Genomic DNA, 17,948 nt, shown 5'->3' with positions numbered 1-17,948 from the left:
GTACCCTATACGTTGAGTGATTACTTTTGCTCTAAACTATGTCTTACTATTGATGTTTTTTTTTTATTGTGTGTTTGTTATTGCTGCTGCTACTACTACTACTTCCTTTGGGTGGGGACTTGCTGGCTTGGTTGGTGTCGTATGTACGAGGGGAGACAATACCCGGAGAGCGGCGTTGACCAGGTGATCCATAGCGAATGCTATACCTTTTAGCTTAACACATTCTTGGTTGGTAATTCAGCCAGCTTCGTAACTCCTCCCCCTCCTACCCCAACAAACAAGCTCAGGGCCAGTCAAGTGGATCCCCATCGTCCTGAACTCTGTAGCTAGACCGGGTGTGAAGCTCCCCAAGCTCCAGGGAACCTAGCTCTCCGGGGAGGTGGGTGGTGGGTGGAGATTTGGAGGTGAGGTTACATTTCCGCAAACAGCGACACGAATGCATCGATCCCGTCCTTAGCAGAGGACCGTTCGTCAGTTAGAACTTATAAATTAGTGGAGTGAAAGGAAAAGAAAAATTTTTTTCTCTTCAAGTTCGGTTTTTAAATCCCGCGGCATTATCATTCAGTGGGCTGCATCATAATGGCTTAATAGTTATACGAGTTACACAAAGAAAAAAAAGAGAGATTGGATTATGAGGACATAGGATGATCATAATACGGCTGTTTTCTTTTAGGTTATTTGATCCTGTGCGGGAAGAATTAATAAATATTTTGATATTTATTATGATATTGTGAGAGAATATGAGAATAATAAATAAAATAAAATAGTGAGGATCAGCTGAGCTGCCAGGTAATAGTGACATGGGGAGCTTAGCTAGTTTGTCCCATGTTTGTTACTTAGTCTGTAGAAATTTAGGTAGTTAGTTATTATTAATAACTAATAAGGATGGATTGGAGGGGATTTACAGGGCCACTTGGTAGGTAATAGGTAGGTAGGCACACCGTTTTAGCCGATACTAGCCATCCACTCATGGCTCCTTAAACAGCCGGGCTTCCCGTCTGTTGTTTATTATTGTAGTTATTATTTTGTTTTGTTTCTTTTTCGTCAGGGTGGGTGTCGACATGTTGACATCTTGGGGAGAGGGAGGGGATAGCTGAGGGATTTGGTAAGGAGGAGGGAGATGTACGCTTTAGTGTTGAGTTTATTTAATTGTGATTGTGATTTGAGACAGTTACTTGGCTGCTCTGCTTCTGGGGGATCTACATTAGAGCTGCAAGATTGACTCTCTTCGTTGGTGTATCGGATAGTTGCAGATACTACATACAGCAGAGGAAGAAGAGGTGGAAATATTTCCCTCACTATCTACTTTACCATTTCATAAGAATACATTTCGATAGAGTTCCCTTCTATACCCTAGATACTTCCTCTGCGCAAGAAGCTGTTTAGAAATCCGCCTCCGCTACCAATGCCTGCCTGCTAAGCAGAGAGGAAGAGGAAAAGGAAGAGAGAGCTTGTGTGGGTCCCCCAATGCCTTACCCTCTTCTCTACTTACCCTCCCTCTTAAACACCAACCTATACTGAGTTATACCAGAGGCACGTAGTCAAATATAGCGTTGATCGACCGAAGCAACCAAAGAGACCAGCCTCGATCACGAGAAACAGTACGACTGAATACCCACTCAATTCACCCTTCACCAGCCAATCAACCAAAGCACCTCCTCAATGGAAAATGATTAAGTTACTTTAACGTTGATTAATGCGGGACAGCAAGTGGGAAACGGGAAGGTGATCTGCATTAGTTTTGCAGAAATGCAGGTCATTCGCACATTGCAGTTTAAGTATGAGAAAATGGAGAATACTGATTTGTGGGTTTGTGGGCTTAGTGTGGATTTGGCTGGTCTGTGCTAGACTGGGATGGGGCTAGTGTGGGTTCCAAATCCACTAGTCCTGGTTTAGGGAAAGCCGGGAGGCAATGAACTTTTCAGTAAACTTTTACTTTTTGACTGTGAAGGAATCGGGTTAGGGCGGGTGTAACTTAACTTACTTTACTCGGTGGGAAGATTTGAGAATGAAGGAGCTGGGTAGGTTCAGGTTCGGGTGGTTGGGTTCCTTGGATCTTGTTTCTCTCTTCTTGTGGGTGAAGGTACTGGGTAAGTTCAGTGTGTCCCTTCTTGTGTGTGCGTTGTGTCTGCTGTCTCTTATGTGAGGATGTTGAAGAGTTTGATTGTAGGTTTGAGCTTTTGTGTTTGAATTTCAAGGAGTAGATTCTTTCGGTAGAGTAAGTACTTCTTCTTCTCATTGTCTCGTTAGTTATGCTCTATACTTCCTTCCTGCCTTTACTTTCAACACTCACCAATCAATCCACAGCGTCTTTAGAACTCAGACTAGAATCCACTTAACCTACTCTACTACTACATACTACCATCAAACCCACACAGAAAGACACCCTATCCTCCCATCTAGAACCTCCAAGTACTACTACCAGAATAGAAGTCCCTCGTAAATACACTCCCACCCACAAACCCACACCCAGTATGGAAGTATTTTCCGTCTCGGCTAACACCACCCGCTGCCCATTCCCACTGTAGGAGAAAAAGAGAAACCCAGCTACCCGATTTACTGGGAATAGGGATCGGAATGGGTCTATTGAGAACTAGGCAGTTCACTCACTAACCAAACACAGTAACTGAGTTATGTTGTGTGCTACTGTCGTTGTAAATGTGGGCTGGCTACATGTCCGGCCGATCTACCATTTAGCAGTGGAGTTCACACTGAAAGTCTAGAACTTGGGAGCTTCGGAGCTTCGGGGGGTGATAGCCCGATGGGCAGGCAGTTGGAGGGGGCTGGAGCTGGAGCTGGTGTGGAGTTGGGGTGGATGATCATGGCTGCTCCAGAGATCAAGAGGGAATGGATTTGTGTAACGTGTTCTAGGTAGCTTGATTGCTTACATCAGGGTTGTGTTTGTTAGTCTGCTTACTGAATAGCTAGCTACTAGCTAGATAGATAGACAGAAGAGAAGAAATGAAAGTACCGACTATACCAGGATTACTGTCCCTGCCAAGTACACATATACACATGGTAGATAATACTAAATGCCACACCAACACAATACTCATAGTAAAAGGTCAAGAAGAAGTACTACTACTACTACCACTAAGCACCGCCACTCACCCACTCCCCTTCCCAATCTCGTCTACCCTAACCCTCCCTAGTAGTAACCACTTCACACACACTCCGGAAATACTCACATCCCTTCTCCTACCTACTCGTATCTATCCCCCAATAGAAGTCCAAGTCCCCCATAACCCCAAATCTAACCCACCCTAAGCCCCAATCTAGACCAAACCAATCTTTCCCATCCAGGTATAACACCCTCCCATTGGACTATCCTCCCCTAACGGATCGCCTCCGTCCGCATTCCCAATACCTTGGGACCCCGTAGAGCCAGAATATCCCCCAAGTACTTAGTACGTAGGGGAGAAGTGGGGTCTCGGGGATGGCCGGGGCCCGCTTTTCTCTTTTTCCTTTTCTCAAACTGTAGTACAGCTGATTCAAGGTATGGATGTATCCACAACTTACTGTCTGCTCAGTCGCTGTATTTAGTATACTGTCACTGTGTCACTGGTCAATGGGCATTTGCTGCTGGTGGGGCGGGTTGTGGGGTGGGCTTTTGTATTTAGGATACGAGGTATCTTACATGCTTGTATGTAATAGATTGTATTGTGTAAGGATAAGGTCGAGATCCCCATCCATGTCAGGTTTACTCCATATTTGGGGGGATCTCCGATGGACTTGAATCAGGTATTCCTTGGATTTTTGGATCCTACGGGTTCGGATTGGATTGATATGTACTTTGGGGTCGATCTAGGTACAGAATTGGACATAGTAGATACTAAGAAAGGAAAAAAAGAGAAAAAAAAAAAAAATAGAAGAGAGATAAGGAATCGGCTCAGACAATTCGCCCGCTAAACAACTCCCGACCTATCTCGCCGCTACGGCGCACCCCCACGCTCGAACTGCTGCTGCGTCGTCGTCGGCTACGGCTCTCCGCTGGATCTGCCGGACTGAGTCCGCTGGCCCGCGCGTGCAGGTTCAGGATATCGGTTAGACTGACTACCCCGACTAGCCGCCCCGAGAGCCGTGCCCCGGGTAGCGCCGAGGCCGGGATCGACGGTGCGCTGAGGTATGCTGCGGGTGCTGCGGTGCCGTTGTTCACGGCTGGTGACGGGGGCGGACTCGAATTGGTTACCAGTGGGATATGCACGGATGAGTGCGATGGCGTAGGAGGTCCTGATGACGATGGTGATAGCGGATCGGTGACCCAGAGGCTGGTGGTTTGTTAGTAGCTGCGCTTTTGTATGTGCTGGATCTAGACTTACCGATGGGACCGGGTGGCGACCACCTTGGCGACGGTGTGCGCTAGTGTCGACCCTGGATTCACGTGAAAGACCGGGAAAGAGTCTTTGCCCTCTTCCAGGCCGCGGTTCGACAGAATCACGGAGATGAAATGCGTGCATGTGTTGCGCAGTAGCGGGAGCGATGATGAGCGCGTGAGAAGCTGTCTGGTCAGCGGTGCTCATTCGACCACATGGTGCTGCGTACCTTGACGTCCGTCGTGGAAATGTTGCCGACAACATTAAAGTGGCTGTCCACCACTGCGATAGACGAGATACCCTCTTCATTCATGATCTGCAGCGCATCAACGAGCGGCCGATCGCCACTATACAGCATTAGCTTAATCTTTCAAATCATAGTCCAAGGGACGCACTTGATCGAAATCACATCTCGTGACCCGATCCGCAAATCATGCAGCGACTGCGGATACAGCTGGTCGATCACAGGAAAGCTGCGGCCGTTCTCCCACAGGAACTTGACCAGCCGGAATTGACTGAAAATGCCCAGTACCTCATTGTCATCCCGCTCGCTGACCACTACCACGCGATGCACTCCGCCGCCGAACGTCTGTACAGCGGTCATGACACTGGCCGATGCCGGCAGCGTCGTCAGCGGTTCTTTGCGACCGAGATCCTTGACATCTCGCAGCGGAATCGGAATGCCTTCTTTCGCTTTGCGGGCGAGTTCTTCGTACGACGCAAGGAGCTCCTCATTCGGCTGTGTTAATCCCGCCGCCAGCAGGAGATATGCATTCAGATCGGCGTAGTCGAAGGTGCCCACGGCCGACTTGTGCTGGGGTGATTCCCGGATCAGCAGCACCGGAGCCCCGGTGTCGATCAAGATCTAGCAGAGTCAGCCCACGACTCGGATATTCTTTCAGGATCTAGCAGCAGCGCCCACATTCGTCGCTTCTTCAATTCCTGTGTTTATTTCGACGAACTTCAGGTCGTCTGGACTGACCAGCTCCCCGATGGAGATCTCCCGCCAGTCTCGGCCGACAAACGCGGGGTTGGCATTGTTCGGGGCAGGAGGGTTGTCGATGAGACTCTGGATGGCGGCCTGTGTCAGGGAGGGCTGTCGGCGTGCCCGCGGCGACCCCGGTGTCGCACGGAGAGTATCGCTGATGCTCTGACGGTGCTGATGGTTCGGAGCGTGCGAGGAGAGGCGGAGTGACCGAACGCTAGCGGATGGAGTGCGGGAATCCGTGCTAGAACGGGGAGATGCGAGATTTGAACCACTGGAATTGCTATCTGCAACCGTTTCCATCGGGCGGTCCGTCATGGTGGACGGAAATGGGAGGTCGGGGAAGAGCTTAGGTAAGGAGGGAGGAGGGGTGTAGTTAGCGTGCAAGGAGAGCTCCGGATAGGAGTAGCTGTACAAAAGTACGTGAGACCAGATTTGGGGAGGTGATGCTCCCGATTTGAGACAAACAACAGCATCAAAAGTGGCAGTGCGGGCTGCAAAGAAAGGAGAAGCGAGTCCAAATGGTAGGGGCGAAGGTCAAAGGAGAGTCACTCATTCGAAGCCCCCCAAAAAGGCGGGGATGCGGCGGCTCCCTTTAATCGTCCAATCACAAGTCCCCGCTTGTCATCCCGGCGTCATCCAGCTCCAGACTAGAAATCTCCTAGTCTCGTTCAACATCCACTCAATCGTTCTATACACTCCTTACGCTATCGAATCGACCAAGATCATCTGCTTCTCACCGGTCTACAGCTATGCAGGTACCCCTCTGCAACACCCACACCTGTGGTGGTCCCGGCGGCCGAGATACGGCCGGCCGTCCCTGAGACTGGCCGGAGTGACATCATCCAGTCAGCATTCACTAACTATGGATACAGTCCCCACTTTGATGGTCTGACACTTTTGACAATCATGTCAAGTCTCCCAGCAGTCCTTCCCAGCCTATCTTGCGGTATTTGTCTGGTCTGTTAATCTTCATCTGAGGATAGCCTCGTGGCCTTTTTTGGCCTGACTCTCGCTCCTGCTTGTAAGTCTTGCTGCCGTCGCGGTAGAAGCAGAATCGCTTCTCTTTTCTCATTGACGTGCGGCGTTCGGTTTGGCTAGGGTTGATTTCGAAATTCAAAACGGGGGCAGCGTCTAGGCCGGTCGACTTTCTTGCCTCAGCGTTGGTGATTGATAGGTACTGCTCGTAGAGAGTTCCGCCCCGCTTTGATTCGGGATCTACTAGCCATCCGTCAACTTGGAATTCATCCCTAGACATCCTTGTGAGATCTCCGCAGTCCAGCGCAAGAACAATTTCCAATGATGGAAAGTCTCGCAGGTACTGGAGGATCTGTACTGAGAGATCGCGTTGATGAGACAAGACCAAAAGTCGGAGATGTGCAAATGCCCCAGAACTCTGCTGCAACTCGTTCCACGACCGGATGACACGATGGCTGAGCATGACCCCGGACGACTCGCCGTTATGCAAGGTCTGTGGTGGCGATGATATTTCCAAAGCTACCAGGTTCCGGATACTAGTTATTTCCACGAGGTCAGGAACCCTGGCAATTGATGGGTCCAAACTTAACACGGCCCGCCAATTCAAGGCATCGCTGTTCACCACTTTCCAGTATTCTGGCATGCTCATCTTCACGCTTTTGGTACTATAGGAGCGGTAAGGGCTGACTTCTCGGAATTGCTCGGGGTAGGCTGTAGCAAAGAGCTTCCAGCTGTGTAGAGTTCTTCTATTGCTACGACAAAAGTTAGGCCAGATCCGTTTTAATAATCTGATTCGTCCTACCTCTTGCCAAGACAATCCCAGAGGTAGCTAGCAATATGCCAGGGTACGTATGCAAACATTTCAGGCCGCAGTCTCCTCTGATCAGACAACAGGCATTTCATGGCCGAGTGCTGCAATGAGGGGGCCCCATGTTGGCTGTTCTCCTCCCATCTTTTTGGCAATAATGGAGACTCATGAACCCAAAAGGACCCATTTGGGTACTTGGAAGGATGAAAGGCCATCTCTCTGTAGGCCTGGCCAGTTCGCCGGTCAATGGTGACGCCGGTCATCTTTGACATAGCTCGCCCGGGCTTGGGATTTGAGCTAGCAATGCGTTATTCAGCTGCAGCACATGAGTCTTTCTTTCATTAGTCATGTAAACTGTGTTGCAGGGTAGCAAAACCGTTTGTTTACACTATTGTTGAAAGGCGGGTAATATAGAGGCGATGGAACTAGGAGTAGTTGTTTTCACCGCAAACGCAATCCCAGTGGCACAGCCACGTGATCTGAGACAAGTATAAATACAACGGCCGGATATGATGTCCGGAGGATTTTGTTGGAATGTGAGATCAAGCAGGTTGACACGGACCGTATTTTCAGCCATCCGAAGTGTGCTCGCAATTCTCTGTTTGTGATGGCCTGTCATGTGACGGGCCAGTAGATAAGTAAAAAAGGACCCAGTTTCCTAATATGGAAGCCCCACTGATCGAGTGGTTCGTTCTTTCCTTCTTTGTCTTTGATCTACTTCTCGTCTTTGGTTCTTTTCACTTTCGCGCCCTCTTCGACTTCTCTATCATCTCGTCTGTCAGAAGCTCCAGTCACAGAAAACTAAAAGGCTGCCATTACAGTTATGCCATGACCGACTCAAAATGCCGCGTGACTGGTTTTCCGATGGCCAACTACCACGCAACTAACACAACCCCCATACTAACAAACATCCATTTCGCTCAAATAAGTCATCGCAACAATATCATTACGAAACCGAGCCCAGCACCTCTCGGCAGTCTCACTGCAGCAAGTTACGCACGCAGCAACGGTCCAAATTCGTAACATACAGGGATCTGCCCGCCCTGTTCCTGCGTTACTTGCAGATGACTGTCCCATATCCACGCCCGGGAGGGCTGGTCAGCCGCTGCGCCTTGTTATCCCATAGGTCACAAGTCAGTCAAGGCTGACGCGGGCGCCAAGCAGCGATCCATCTCATGCATGTATTTCTCCGTCTGCATATCTCCGTCGATCCTATACCCCGCAGGGACACAGCCTTATGGCCTTGTTCCCCTGACTCCTCAAAATAGGAAATGACTCAGGCTTGGCTGCCTGAGCTCGTATAGATGCCACTGCCCTGCGGCTTGGGATCAACATGATGCAGTCCTGCAGGATCAGGAGGCTGCCTGCCTCGTGGCGCCCGATACTGTACATTTTAGGAGGCTATAAACTGGCTTCAAATCTTCACTCTTCTGCAGAACGCTATCGTATCTTTTCATATTTCTAGCAATTCAACTTGACTTATCACATCGCAGTCATCAGTGATTTGCACTCACACGAGCATATACGCACTAACAATGTCTTCTGATACAAACCTCAAAGATCCTACCGTCCTCCATAAGGTCGCGCGGGTAGTCCATGCGTGGAAGCGAGAGTCAAGCATGCTCCAAATGGTCACATCATTCATCTCAAAGCCCCAATCGATTCAAGCGGCAGACGCGCGTCAGCATACCGTATGGTTGTTCGATAACACTGCCTATCAACTACCGGCGGCCACAACATCAAAACAGGTATCATGGCGCGCAGAAGTCGTGGCCTGCGCTTTCCGCAAGAATAGCCGAAGGGATATCACCAAGCTCGTCGCCATGATTGCAGATCTCATTGGACTGGACGGAGAAATGGGAACGGACAAGGAGACACGCCATCGGATAACAGAACGGCTACAGCCATTCCTGTTTCATACTGCCTCTGCACACCTAATGACGCTAGAAACCCCTTTGCCGAACAGCACCATCCAGATGCAGAAGATCGGGCCCACAGATGACAATGGCATTAGTAGTCAGACAATCAGCGCAAACAGCAAGCACATCAAGGATGGCACCAAGATCAGATCATATCTTCGAGGTTGGGGAAACCAAGTTTTTATGGACACCATCTTTGCTGGCCCAGAAGGTTGGCTTGTGGTCTCCGACATCGACGATACAATCAAGTACACCAAAACTTCGGAGTCCACTGGCATCCTTCGCACCACGTTCGTCGAAGACCCTAAACCCATTGCCGGAATGCCTCAGCTCTACGCCCATATCCAGAACCAGCTTGTACCGGTATGGTTCTATGTCTCAGCTTCCCCATATAATTTATACCCATTTTTACACGGGTTCCTTGGTGCATACTTCAGTCCTGGCACGATGATCCTTCGAGACTCATCCTGGCTGGATATCAGCGAGCTAGTGAAGTCCTTCACCGTTAACACACGGGAGTACAAGGTGGACCGCGGGGAGAAAATCTATGGTTGGTTTCCCAAGCGCCAAGTGCTCTGTATCGGAGACTCCACCCAACAAGATCCCGAAGCCTACGCAGAACTTTATAAGAGGCATCCGCATTGGATTCAAGCGATTTGGATCAGAAAGGTCACCGACGTGCCTCACTTGGACGAACAGAACTCCCCAGAGAGATTCAAAACTGCGTTTGCGGGTATTCCAGAGCATGTGTGGAGGGTGTTCGAACAACCAGCGGAAGTGCATCATCTGGTGGCTGAACTCAAGTCAAGCAGTCGACAGGCACAATCCCCAAAACAAGGCCTGGTCAACCCAAAGAATCTTCCGCCACCACCAAAAGAGTTCGTGATGAGCTCAATATCGCCTGATCAGTCGATCTATTGACGGTGCTGAGATAAGCCGTTCTTCCTTGGGTTACGTCAACATGAGAGTATGTTCACCCGCAACCACGGTGGCTGCAGCCCACGCCAGAATTTATACTAAGCTACCCGTACACTCAAAAGGTTGCAGACCATCTTATTTCTCCCGAATTTTTGGAAGAAGCTCAGAATATACCAAAATCAAGGCTCATCCACTGAAAGCATCTATCCCAATTGGCACCAAGCATAACGAAGGTTCGCGGCAATTGTATTATCGCAGCGATTCAAATCAACTGAGTTCGAACACTTCCTCGATTGAATACGGTCGGATACTGCGATACTATCACTTATTGGCGAAGCTGAGTGAATCCTCATGAAGCCCGCAAAGCCTCAGTCAACCACGATGGACGAACAGACGTTCGTGCCACCAACCATGAGAGCGCTTTACTTCAGTCCGGCATCAACAGCTGTCACAGACCACTCATCTATGAATGAGCCTAGGATGGATTCCCACGTGAAGTTCGACACGGACTTTCAAACTCCCATCCCCTCAGGGAACGACTATCTCGTCAAGGTGAAGGCAGCAGCCTTCTCCCATGATGAGCTCCGACTGTCTAATATTTTGAATCCATCCAAGTCCATACCGCAGATCCCTTTGCACAGCTTTTGCGGTACGGTCATTAGTACACCTGAAAAAGACCACTGGAACCCAGACGGGCCTAAATTCAAGGTTGATGACGCCGTTTTTGGGCTGATCAAGCACACGCGCGACGGTGCAGCAGCCGACTACGTCATCGTATCGGAAGATGAGCTGGCATACAAGCCCAAGAACGTCAGCGCTGCTGAAGCAGCTACCATCCCTATGCCCGCCTTGACGGCTTGGGAGGCGATATTTAAGTACGCTGGGCTTGACACCACCGACATTAAACTCGATCGCCAGCAGCTACGGGTTCTCATCACCAACGCACGCAACAATGAGGTTGGCCTTCAGGCACTACAATTGCTCCGATCGCATAAGCTCTTTCCGCACTCTCGGCCCTGGATTTGCGCAACCTGTGACGCTGAAGACCAGGAGGACTGCCTGCGAAAAGAATACAACGTGGATGCGACGATCTTTGCGCCACTTCCCCTACCACATGACTATGATCTCGGGTCTATCTTCCGCAAGAACCGCTGGGACCCGGTGGATGTCGTCCTGGACTGCGCTGGCCAGCAGATGTTCGAGCAAGCACACTCTCCAAAGGTCATTAAGGAACACGGCGCTGTCTTGACCGCGGTAGACTCAACGCCGGCAGAAGCCAGGAATCCTCTCGAGGATGATGAGCCACGCAAGGATGGTGTGCTTAGTCGCTTCATCCTCGTCAGCCCCAACGGTGAAGCCCTGAGCCAGATTTCCGAGCTAGTTGAGGCTGACGAGGTCCGAGGGCGAGTTGAGAGCATCAAGGACTTGGTTGACGGTACGGACGTGTTATCATCGGGGGCGGCGGGAGCGGGCGGAGGACGAAGGGGAGGAATGATGGTGATCCGGGTTAACTAGCATCAGGTATTCGATTTTTATCATCTTTGTGATATCATAATTTAGAGCAGCATGACAGCTCCTTGAATGTACCATACTTGGCAGCGACATTAGCGATTAGCTCATCAATGTTCAGACTGGTAGATCTATAGACCAACCTCAGACAAGGGCATACCAAGGCAATTCACCTCGTTAGCGCGGACGCATGGGACGGACTAATACCAAAATTCTTTTCTTGTTATTGATTCTTATAGGTGGACGAAGCACACCCCTGCAAATAACTAACGACATGGTGGAAGAGTAAAGCGCTAGAAGCTCAATCAGTGAACAGAAATGAAGAGGGGAAGGAGGGGTGGTTGTTGTTAGAAACACATAGAAAGGATCCATCCGAGTCAGGTGCAGCATAAGATAAAAAAGAACACCCACTCGCCGTGAAAGTATGGTGTAACGAGATGATCGAAACACAGAAAGGTAAATTGATTGGAAGGATGACGAGTTCGACAGCGCAAACCACCCGGTGTACATGGTAGATACATTCATGAAAGAGGAGAAAGAGGAATTGGACTGGAAAGGGTCACTCTGCTACACATGTAGAAAGAAAAGATAATGAAGGGGAAGTGACGGGGATGATTAGAGGAAGGAAACATTTGGAGGAATGGTTTAGGTAGGAGGGAAGAAAAGGAAGGAGAGAAGAAAGTAGAAGAAAATAAATTTTATAAGGGAAATAAAAGAATCATAAATAGAATAGTAGATATAATAAAAGCAGAGGCCCGTGTAAGGCCTGAATGGGTTCTCTTTCTCCATGTGTAGCACTCGTTCTCATTCTCTCTTTATTCTTTTTTTTTTATCTTTTCGAAAATTTTTGGCTGTCTGACGACAAGGCCACAAACCAGTTGCGTCCTTGTCGTGGCATACCGGGTTCAATGTTCTGGATGGCGCCCTGGTGTTGGTTGTCTGTCCTGGCTGGATGCATCTGAACGGGTTTAAACTTCCAAGAGGGGATGCGTACAGTACCTGTGGGAGTTGGGGGGGTGTGTTTTGAGTAATACATATGGCATGGCCGCGCTTTGCCCCCTTATAGATAAGAGGGAGGGAACGGGCGAGTCAATAGACAGGGAAGAAAGATGTGGAAAGCAAAGCAGACAATGAAAACACAGATCAATGGAGATCGAATCGAACATCCCGTGCAAAACAATGCAAGACGGATCTCATATAAACGCCACTCTGCCAGTTCCAACCGGTATACCGGTGACTACTTCAAGACGAAGCCAAGTAGAGCTCCCCCGGGGTAGTTGTTTTGTTGATTCAGAAACCAATAGCATAAGGGGGAAATAATGGGAAAGTAAAAGGACAAACTAGGTTGGGGACTATAGCAGAAGACGAAGAATGATGATACCCTTACAGTAGGGAGTCGAGTCTAGTGAAAACGCTCAAACATGCTGCCACAATCTGCAAGAGAATTAGCATTGAGCGCAGAAGTAGTCCATGGATGATGAGAAACGTACCTCCATCTGAAGCTCTCGGTCCTTAGATTTGTTCACCTCGTCGTTGATAGCCTGTGCCAGGTTGGCTCCAATGGCCTGCGAGCCTCCTGGTCTCCGGGCAAATGGCCACTGAGAGTATTCAGCAAGCAACTCATCCACCTGCGCAAATGCCCTTTCCCGGGCCTCGTGACTCATTGTGACAAGGGCATTCTCCAGCACGTTGGCGGCATAGGCCGCGCATACCATGGTGATGGTTCGCAGGTAACGGAACTCGACATCTTCAGGGAGCCATGCATTTGCCGGGAGGATCACTGTACGACTGCTGCAGACGTTGCGGACGCGGCGGTGGAGATCATCCTTGGCGCCTCCATCGGCGACGGGATGCGTAGCCATGTCGAAGAGAAGGAAGTTCCGCTTTTCGGTGCGGAGGATACCCTTATCTACCAAGCCTTTGGCGAGGCGTTCGCGCACTTGCTTGAGTTGGTAGCCAATCTTCATCAAATTCCAAGTTTCACCTGCCCGGAAGACACGTCGAGTCAGCGAATGTGTCAATAGCAATCGCGGGGAAATCAATAAGAAATATCCTCAGCAGATGCCCCTTCGTAACATACCGCTCAACAAATCTATCCAGGAGTTCACGCTCATCTTCTCACTTGACTTCATTATCTTCAGCGCCTCGTCCAGCAAGACCTCCCCAGTTAGCGTATCGTCGACGACCTCAATCACCCGATCGGCCAGAGGGAAACGTCGCCGAGAGGAGTCCTTCTGCATGCTGATCCGACCACGGAGCGCTAACTCGATCACGATGCATCCTCGGAGGGCGTATGAGATGTTTTCGTTCCAGAAAGACAGATAACCCTACAGCGACACCAACACATCCCGGACGCGCCTGTCAGCGATTGAACACCGGCTTGTAAATGCGCAGTAGCAAGGCTAGGGGCTCACCTGCTTATCCTTCAGCCCCAGCAGAAGCACCTCTTCCATCAGCGTCAACTTGGGCTGCTTGCTGCGTTCCTCCGTCTCACTGATGTCCCTGGGGTCGAAGGCGATTTTGTGACCGTTTTCGGAGCTGGTGAACGAGGTCTCGGGGACGCGGTTATCCAACGACGAACCATTTCTCGACACGGGCGAAGAGACTCTGCTGTCGTCGTTGTCTTCGGCGCCAGCGACTCGACCGCCACCTCTTCGGCGAGTCAAGCCCCCGGCTGAGGCCATGAGGATCTGAATGCGGCTGGGAGACGGGAGTGGGGGGAGGGAGGGATAAAGGGAACAAGGATGGTGTCGATAAGCACGCAAGTGATGGAGTCTATGCCGTTATCGTCTGCGACATGGACTGATGTTTGCTTATTGGGCCGGTGCCTGGGTGATTTTCTTTGGGGTAGGAAGATCGGAGGTTGGAGTTGCTGGAATGGAAGAGTGACGCCGAAAGTTTGCTGGACGGGAAATTATCAGGGGGGGTGGAGGAAGAATGGTGGTGGAGGACGACGAAGAGGAAAGGCAGGCCGACAATCAATGGGGGAAGAAGGAGACGGGCGGCCAGAGAGTGGGTAACTGAGCCGAGCAGCGACAAGAAACCCCAATTCAACCCGGTGAGAATCCAAGACAAAAACCGGTGGTGGTGGGAGATAACCCGGGGGAAGAAAGTGGATGGAGGAGATATAAGATTGATGCGGTCGATGCGGTCGCTAAGGCTATCTGGCGCTTGGTCTTCCTTTGGCTGGGCGTCTCCAGTTGTTGCTTCTCCGGTGACGGACCCCATTCTTTATGACCACTACCATCTACTATCTACTCCCAGCCCACTCGGTTCCAGGCCCCTGCTGGTTTTACTTCTATTTTCTTCTTCTACTTCAGTTGCATCAACATTGGTTTCAAAACTGCAGTAGGAAATCCCAGCCCTTCTCACTCTCACAGGCACGAATACAATGGCTGGGGCCATGCACTCATTTCTCGTTGATTGTTCCCGAATGGGTAGCCTCCACGTCATCCCACGGAACCGCATATCAGATTCGTTCCGACCTGAACATCGCGTGCAATTCCAAGCTTAATTCAACACTACCAGTTCCCTGAGCATGAATAATCTCAGCTATGAAGTTACTTCTTCAACAATGCTCATCTCACACGATATGAATGGGGAGGAAGGAGTATACGACAAGACCAGCCAAAATCAGTCAAAACTGCATTGAAGATGATATACACGATATAATAGAGTGAAAAGAGCACAGGCATGTATCAGCATACAGAGTAGCGTGACCGACTCCTGGTACCTCCACGGTGGCAAGTCCCATGTAGATGCACGCCAGCATTCCCTTTCCTTTCTATTCTAAGTCCCCCAATCCACTCCGAGTCCTCGCATTACGTTCATATTTAGTGAGCTAGCAGAGTAGTCAGTACTGAATTCCCGCAGGATGGATTCAATTGCACAAGCAAGGGTGTTAAGCTTACCATCGGGCTGGCCAAGGATGTACTCAACAGCCTTGTCAACTATAGCAGAAGGGATAGTCAGTAAATGTCCTCCGGCGTCGCAATACCCTACAAGGGCATCGTATCCCAAAGCTGTACTTACCGCTGTGGATGGAGTCGGCCTCCTTGTCGGGGATCTCAATGCTGAACTCCTATAGACATCCCTATCAGTATACAACGTTATGTATAAATCTGGGTATATTCAATATCCATACCTCCTCGATGGCCATGACGACCTCAACGGTATCCAAGCTGTCCAGGCCGAGGTCATTTGCGAAGTGAGAGGCACCGTTGATCTGTGGAATGGCAACCGTTAAGCTATGATTCTTTACCCGCGGGAAATTCCGGCCAATGACTTCGGGCGTCATCGGGTATCCAAACTAACCTTGCTAGCATCGGAGACCTGTAATAATCCCAGCCTGTCAGTTACTGTGCTTTTTTATTTCTTGATGGCTTGCAATTCCTCGCCTTGAGCGACGAGTTGGAAACGCGCGATTGCGAACGCACCTTGTCAAAGTTCTTCAGAAGGTTGACTATCCGACCCTCAACCTCGTCCTTGTTGAGACCGGCGGGAGCGGAGTAGAGTCTGACACCCTGGTAGGCAAAGCGAGGGGCGAATTGAGCCGGGCGAGCGACAGGAGAGCTACGGATCTGGAAGGGAGCCGGAGTCTTGACGGCACGAGGGACAGAGGCCCTGAGGGAGCGGACGACGGCGGAGCGGAACATGATGGCAGGGAGGTGAAGCTGAAAAGAGAGGCTAAGAAAAGGCCTGAATAAGGAGGAAAGAGGTGGAGTGGGGGGGAAGAATGGAGGAGGAGAAGGTAGTGATGGAATGGGGAAAGATTGGGGGAAATGAAGCGATGGATGATGAACGGGTTTGGATTCTGTTGCGGCTCGGAGGAAGCAAAATCCTGGCGGCGGGCCAATCACGGGGCGGCAGAAAGCCATGACCTAAGCAGGCCGGCGACCCAAGCAGAACTTCGTCGACTTCCACCTCCAACCGCTTCTGGTTCGAATTGCTGCTGCTCCCCCCCTCTGCCAATTGACCTCCCCCCTCGTCATCCCCGCTCTTTCGCGCGCTTCCTCGACTTCCGCGATGGCCGCCCCCAAGTCCGTCGCCAGGCTCGTCGCCTACTCTCGTCCTACAGCCTTCCCTCTCCGCTCTTCGCCCTTGGGATCCATCGCAAACTTCTCTTCCTCGGTGAACCGGGCAGCTACGCCAGCTGGTCCCCCCCAACCGGGCTTCCGTCTGCCCCCTCCGAAGAAATGGGACGAAGGTGCTGAGTCTTCTCTCGACAAGGCCGGAAAGTACTTCCTTATGGCTGAGTTGTTGCGCGGCATGTACGTCGTGCTGGAGCAGTTCTTCAGACCTCCGTAAGTCGCCCCATCCAGCTTCGAGTCAGGTCTGCCTCGGTGCATATCATCATCAGGATTTCAAGGGGGCCATCTGAGCCTGTCTATCGCTTTTCATCAGTCTATGGAGGATTGTTCTGTCTCAATGGATCTGCGGCTGATGAGCTGGTCGTCTAGTTACACTATCTTCTACCCCTTCGAGAAGGGACCCATCTCCCCCCGTTTCCGTGGTGAACACGCTCTGCGTCGCTACCCCACCGGTGAAGAGCGTTGCATTGCCTGCAAGCTCTGTGAGGCTATCTGCCCGGCTCAGGCTATCACCATCGAGGCTGAGGAGCGTGAGGATGGAAGCCGTCGCACGACGCGTTACGATATCGACATGACCAAGTGCATCTACTGCGGTTACTGCCAGGAGAGTTGCCCTGTCGACGCTATTGTTGAGAGTGAGTAACCAGTAAATTCATGTGTAGGTCATGAGACTCCTACTAACGATATTACGTAGCTTCCAACGCCGAATATGCCACCGAGACCCGTGAGGAGCTGCTGTACAACAAGGAGAAGCTCCTTGCCAACGGTGACAAGTGGGAGCCCGAAATTGCTGCTGCTATCAGAGCCGATGCTCCTTACCGCTAAGCGGCATCTGTATTTGCCAATATGACACCGGACACGGTGTCCATGTGACACTCCCCTTGGAAGAGATGCGAGAAAAACATGATATTAGAAAGAAAGCCTTTCCGACCTAGAAAGCTTGGCTTGTAGCCACCCCCATTTATTCCCACGCTGTACATATCTCACGCCCAACCCCCTTCGCCTCCCTGATTACCTCCTGTACTAGTCGGGTCTACCGGAATTGATCAGATCGGCCACTCGATTCCGGGTCTGGTTTTGTCTTTGATGTTGAAGGAAATCCTGCATGTTGTGTTGTTCTTTTTACTCTTGTTTGTCTAGGGATCCAATCAAAGAATTTTTCCTTTGTGATGTGCGGGAATAGTGCTTAAACAACGACCTTTCATCAGTGCAGCAACCATGCTCAACTATAAGCTATTGGAACACAGAGCAATACACTGGTCTGCCATTATCTGCCGCCACTCGCTCACAGCCCAACCAAGCACATAATGTCTTCAACACTGCGGCATTCAGCTTGCATTCTCTTCAGCCCAATCGCCCATCATTTTGCTATTACATACCTCTATTAATCGGAATTACCGGATATATCTCTATCCTCCCATGCAGAAC

At 50.5% G+C, this 17,948-nt stretch overlaps 7 protein-coding genes across 7 annotated transcripts; 3 read left to right on the top strand and 4 right to left on the bottom strand.

The window, feature by feature from the left end:
* Positions 1–3,889: 3,889 nt before the first annotated feature.
* On the bottom strand, positions 3,890–5,616 carry An18g05720 (uncharacterized protein; the record flags this gene model as incomplete). The annotated part of the gene is made up of 5 exons (XM_001398986.3): positions 3,890–4,268; positions 4,320–4,498; positions 4,543–4,660; positions 4,709–5,178; positions 5,236–5,616. The coding sequence occupies 5 exons, from the start codon at positions 5,614–5,616 to the stop codon at positions 3,890–3,892; spliced, it is 1,527 nt and encodes a 508-aa protein (XP_001399023.1).
* A 262-nt stretch (positions 5,617–5,878) lies between these two features.
* On the top strand, positions 5,879–6,185 carry An18g05715 (hypothetical protein; the record flags this gene model as incomplete). Its single annotated transcript, XM_059745845.1, has 2 exons — positions 5,879–6,052; positions 6,174–6,185. The coding sequence occupies 2 exons, from the start codon at positions 5,879–5,881 to the stop codon at positions 6,183–6,185; spliced, it is 186 nt and encodes a 61-aa protein (XP_059606620.1).
* A 20-nt stretch (positions 6,186–6,205) lies between these two features.
* On the bottom strand, positions 6,206–7,347 carry An18g05710 (hypothetical protein; the record flags this gene model as incomplete). The annotated part of the gene is made up of 2 exons (XM_001398984.1): positions 6,206–7,028; positions 7,079–7,347. 2 exons carry the CDS (start codon positions 7,345–7,347, stop codon positions 6,206–6,208), a joined length of 1,092 nt encoding a protein of 363 aa, XP_001399021.1.
* A 1,272-nt stretch (positions 7,348–8,619) lies between these two features.
* An18g05700 (uncharacterized protein) lies at positions 8,620–11,719 on the top strand (the record flags this gene model as incomplete). The annotated part of the gene is made up of 4 exons (XM_059745844.1): positions 8,620–9,881; positions 9,913–9,970; positions 10,279–11,356; positions 11,670–11,719. The coding sequence occupies 4 exons, from the start codon at positions 8,620–8,622 to the stop codon at positions 11,717–11,719; spliced, it is 2,448 nt and encodes an 815-aa protein (XP_059606619.1).
* Positions 11,720–12,813: 1,094 nt separating this feature from the next.
* An18g05690 (uncharacterized protein) lies at positions 12,814–14,114 on the bottom strand (the record flags this gene model as incomplete). Its single annotated transcript, XM_001398982.3, has 4 exons — positions 12,814–12,864; positions 12,921–13,414; positions 13,511–13,757; positions 13,845–14,114. 4 exons carry the CDS (start codon positions 14,112–14,114, stop codon positions 12,814–12,816), a joined length of 1,062 nt encoding a protein of 353 aa, XP_001399019.1.
* Positions 14,115–15,219: 1,105 nt separating this feature from the next.
* Positions 15,220–16,085, bottom strand: An18g05680 (uncharacterized protein; the record flags this gene model as incomplete). The annotated part of the gene is made up of 5 exons (XM_059745843.1): positions 15,220–15,380; positions 15,463–15,511; positions 15,575–15,655; positions 15,745–15,762; positions 15,867–16,085. The coding sequence occupies 5 exons, from the start codon at positions 16,083–16,085 to the stop codon at positions 15,220–15,222; spliced, it is 528 nt and encodes a 175-aa protein (XP_059606618.1).
* Positions 16,086–16,455: 370 nt separating this feature from the next.
* On the top strand, positions 16,456–17,345 carry An18g05670 (uncharacterized protein; the record flags this gene model as incomplete). Its single annotated transcript, XM_001398980.3, has 3 exons — positions 16,456–16,733; positions 16,890–17,155; positions 17,215–17,345. The coding sequence occupies 3 exons, from the start codon at positions 16,456–16,458 to the stop codon at positions 17,343–17,345; spliced, it is 675 nt and encodes a 224-aa protein (XP_001399017.1).
* Positions 17,346–17,948: the final 603 nt, after the last annotated feature.

Source organism: Aspergillus niger, assembly GCF_000002855.4.
Source record: "Aspergillus niger supercontig An18".
NCBI lineage: Eukaryota > Fungi > Ascomycota > Eurotiomycetes > Eurotiales > Aspergillaceae > Aspergillus > Aspergillus niger.
This window is presented reverse-complemented; position numbering and strand designations above follow the sequence as displayed.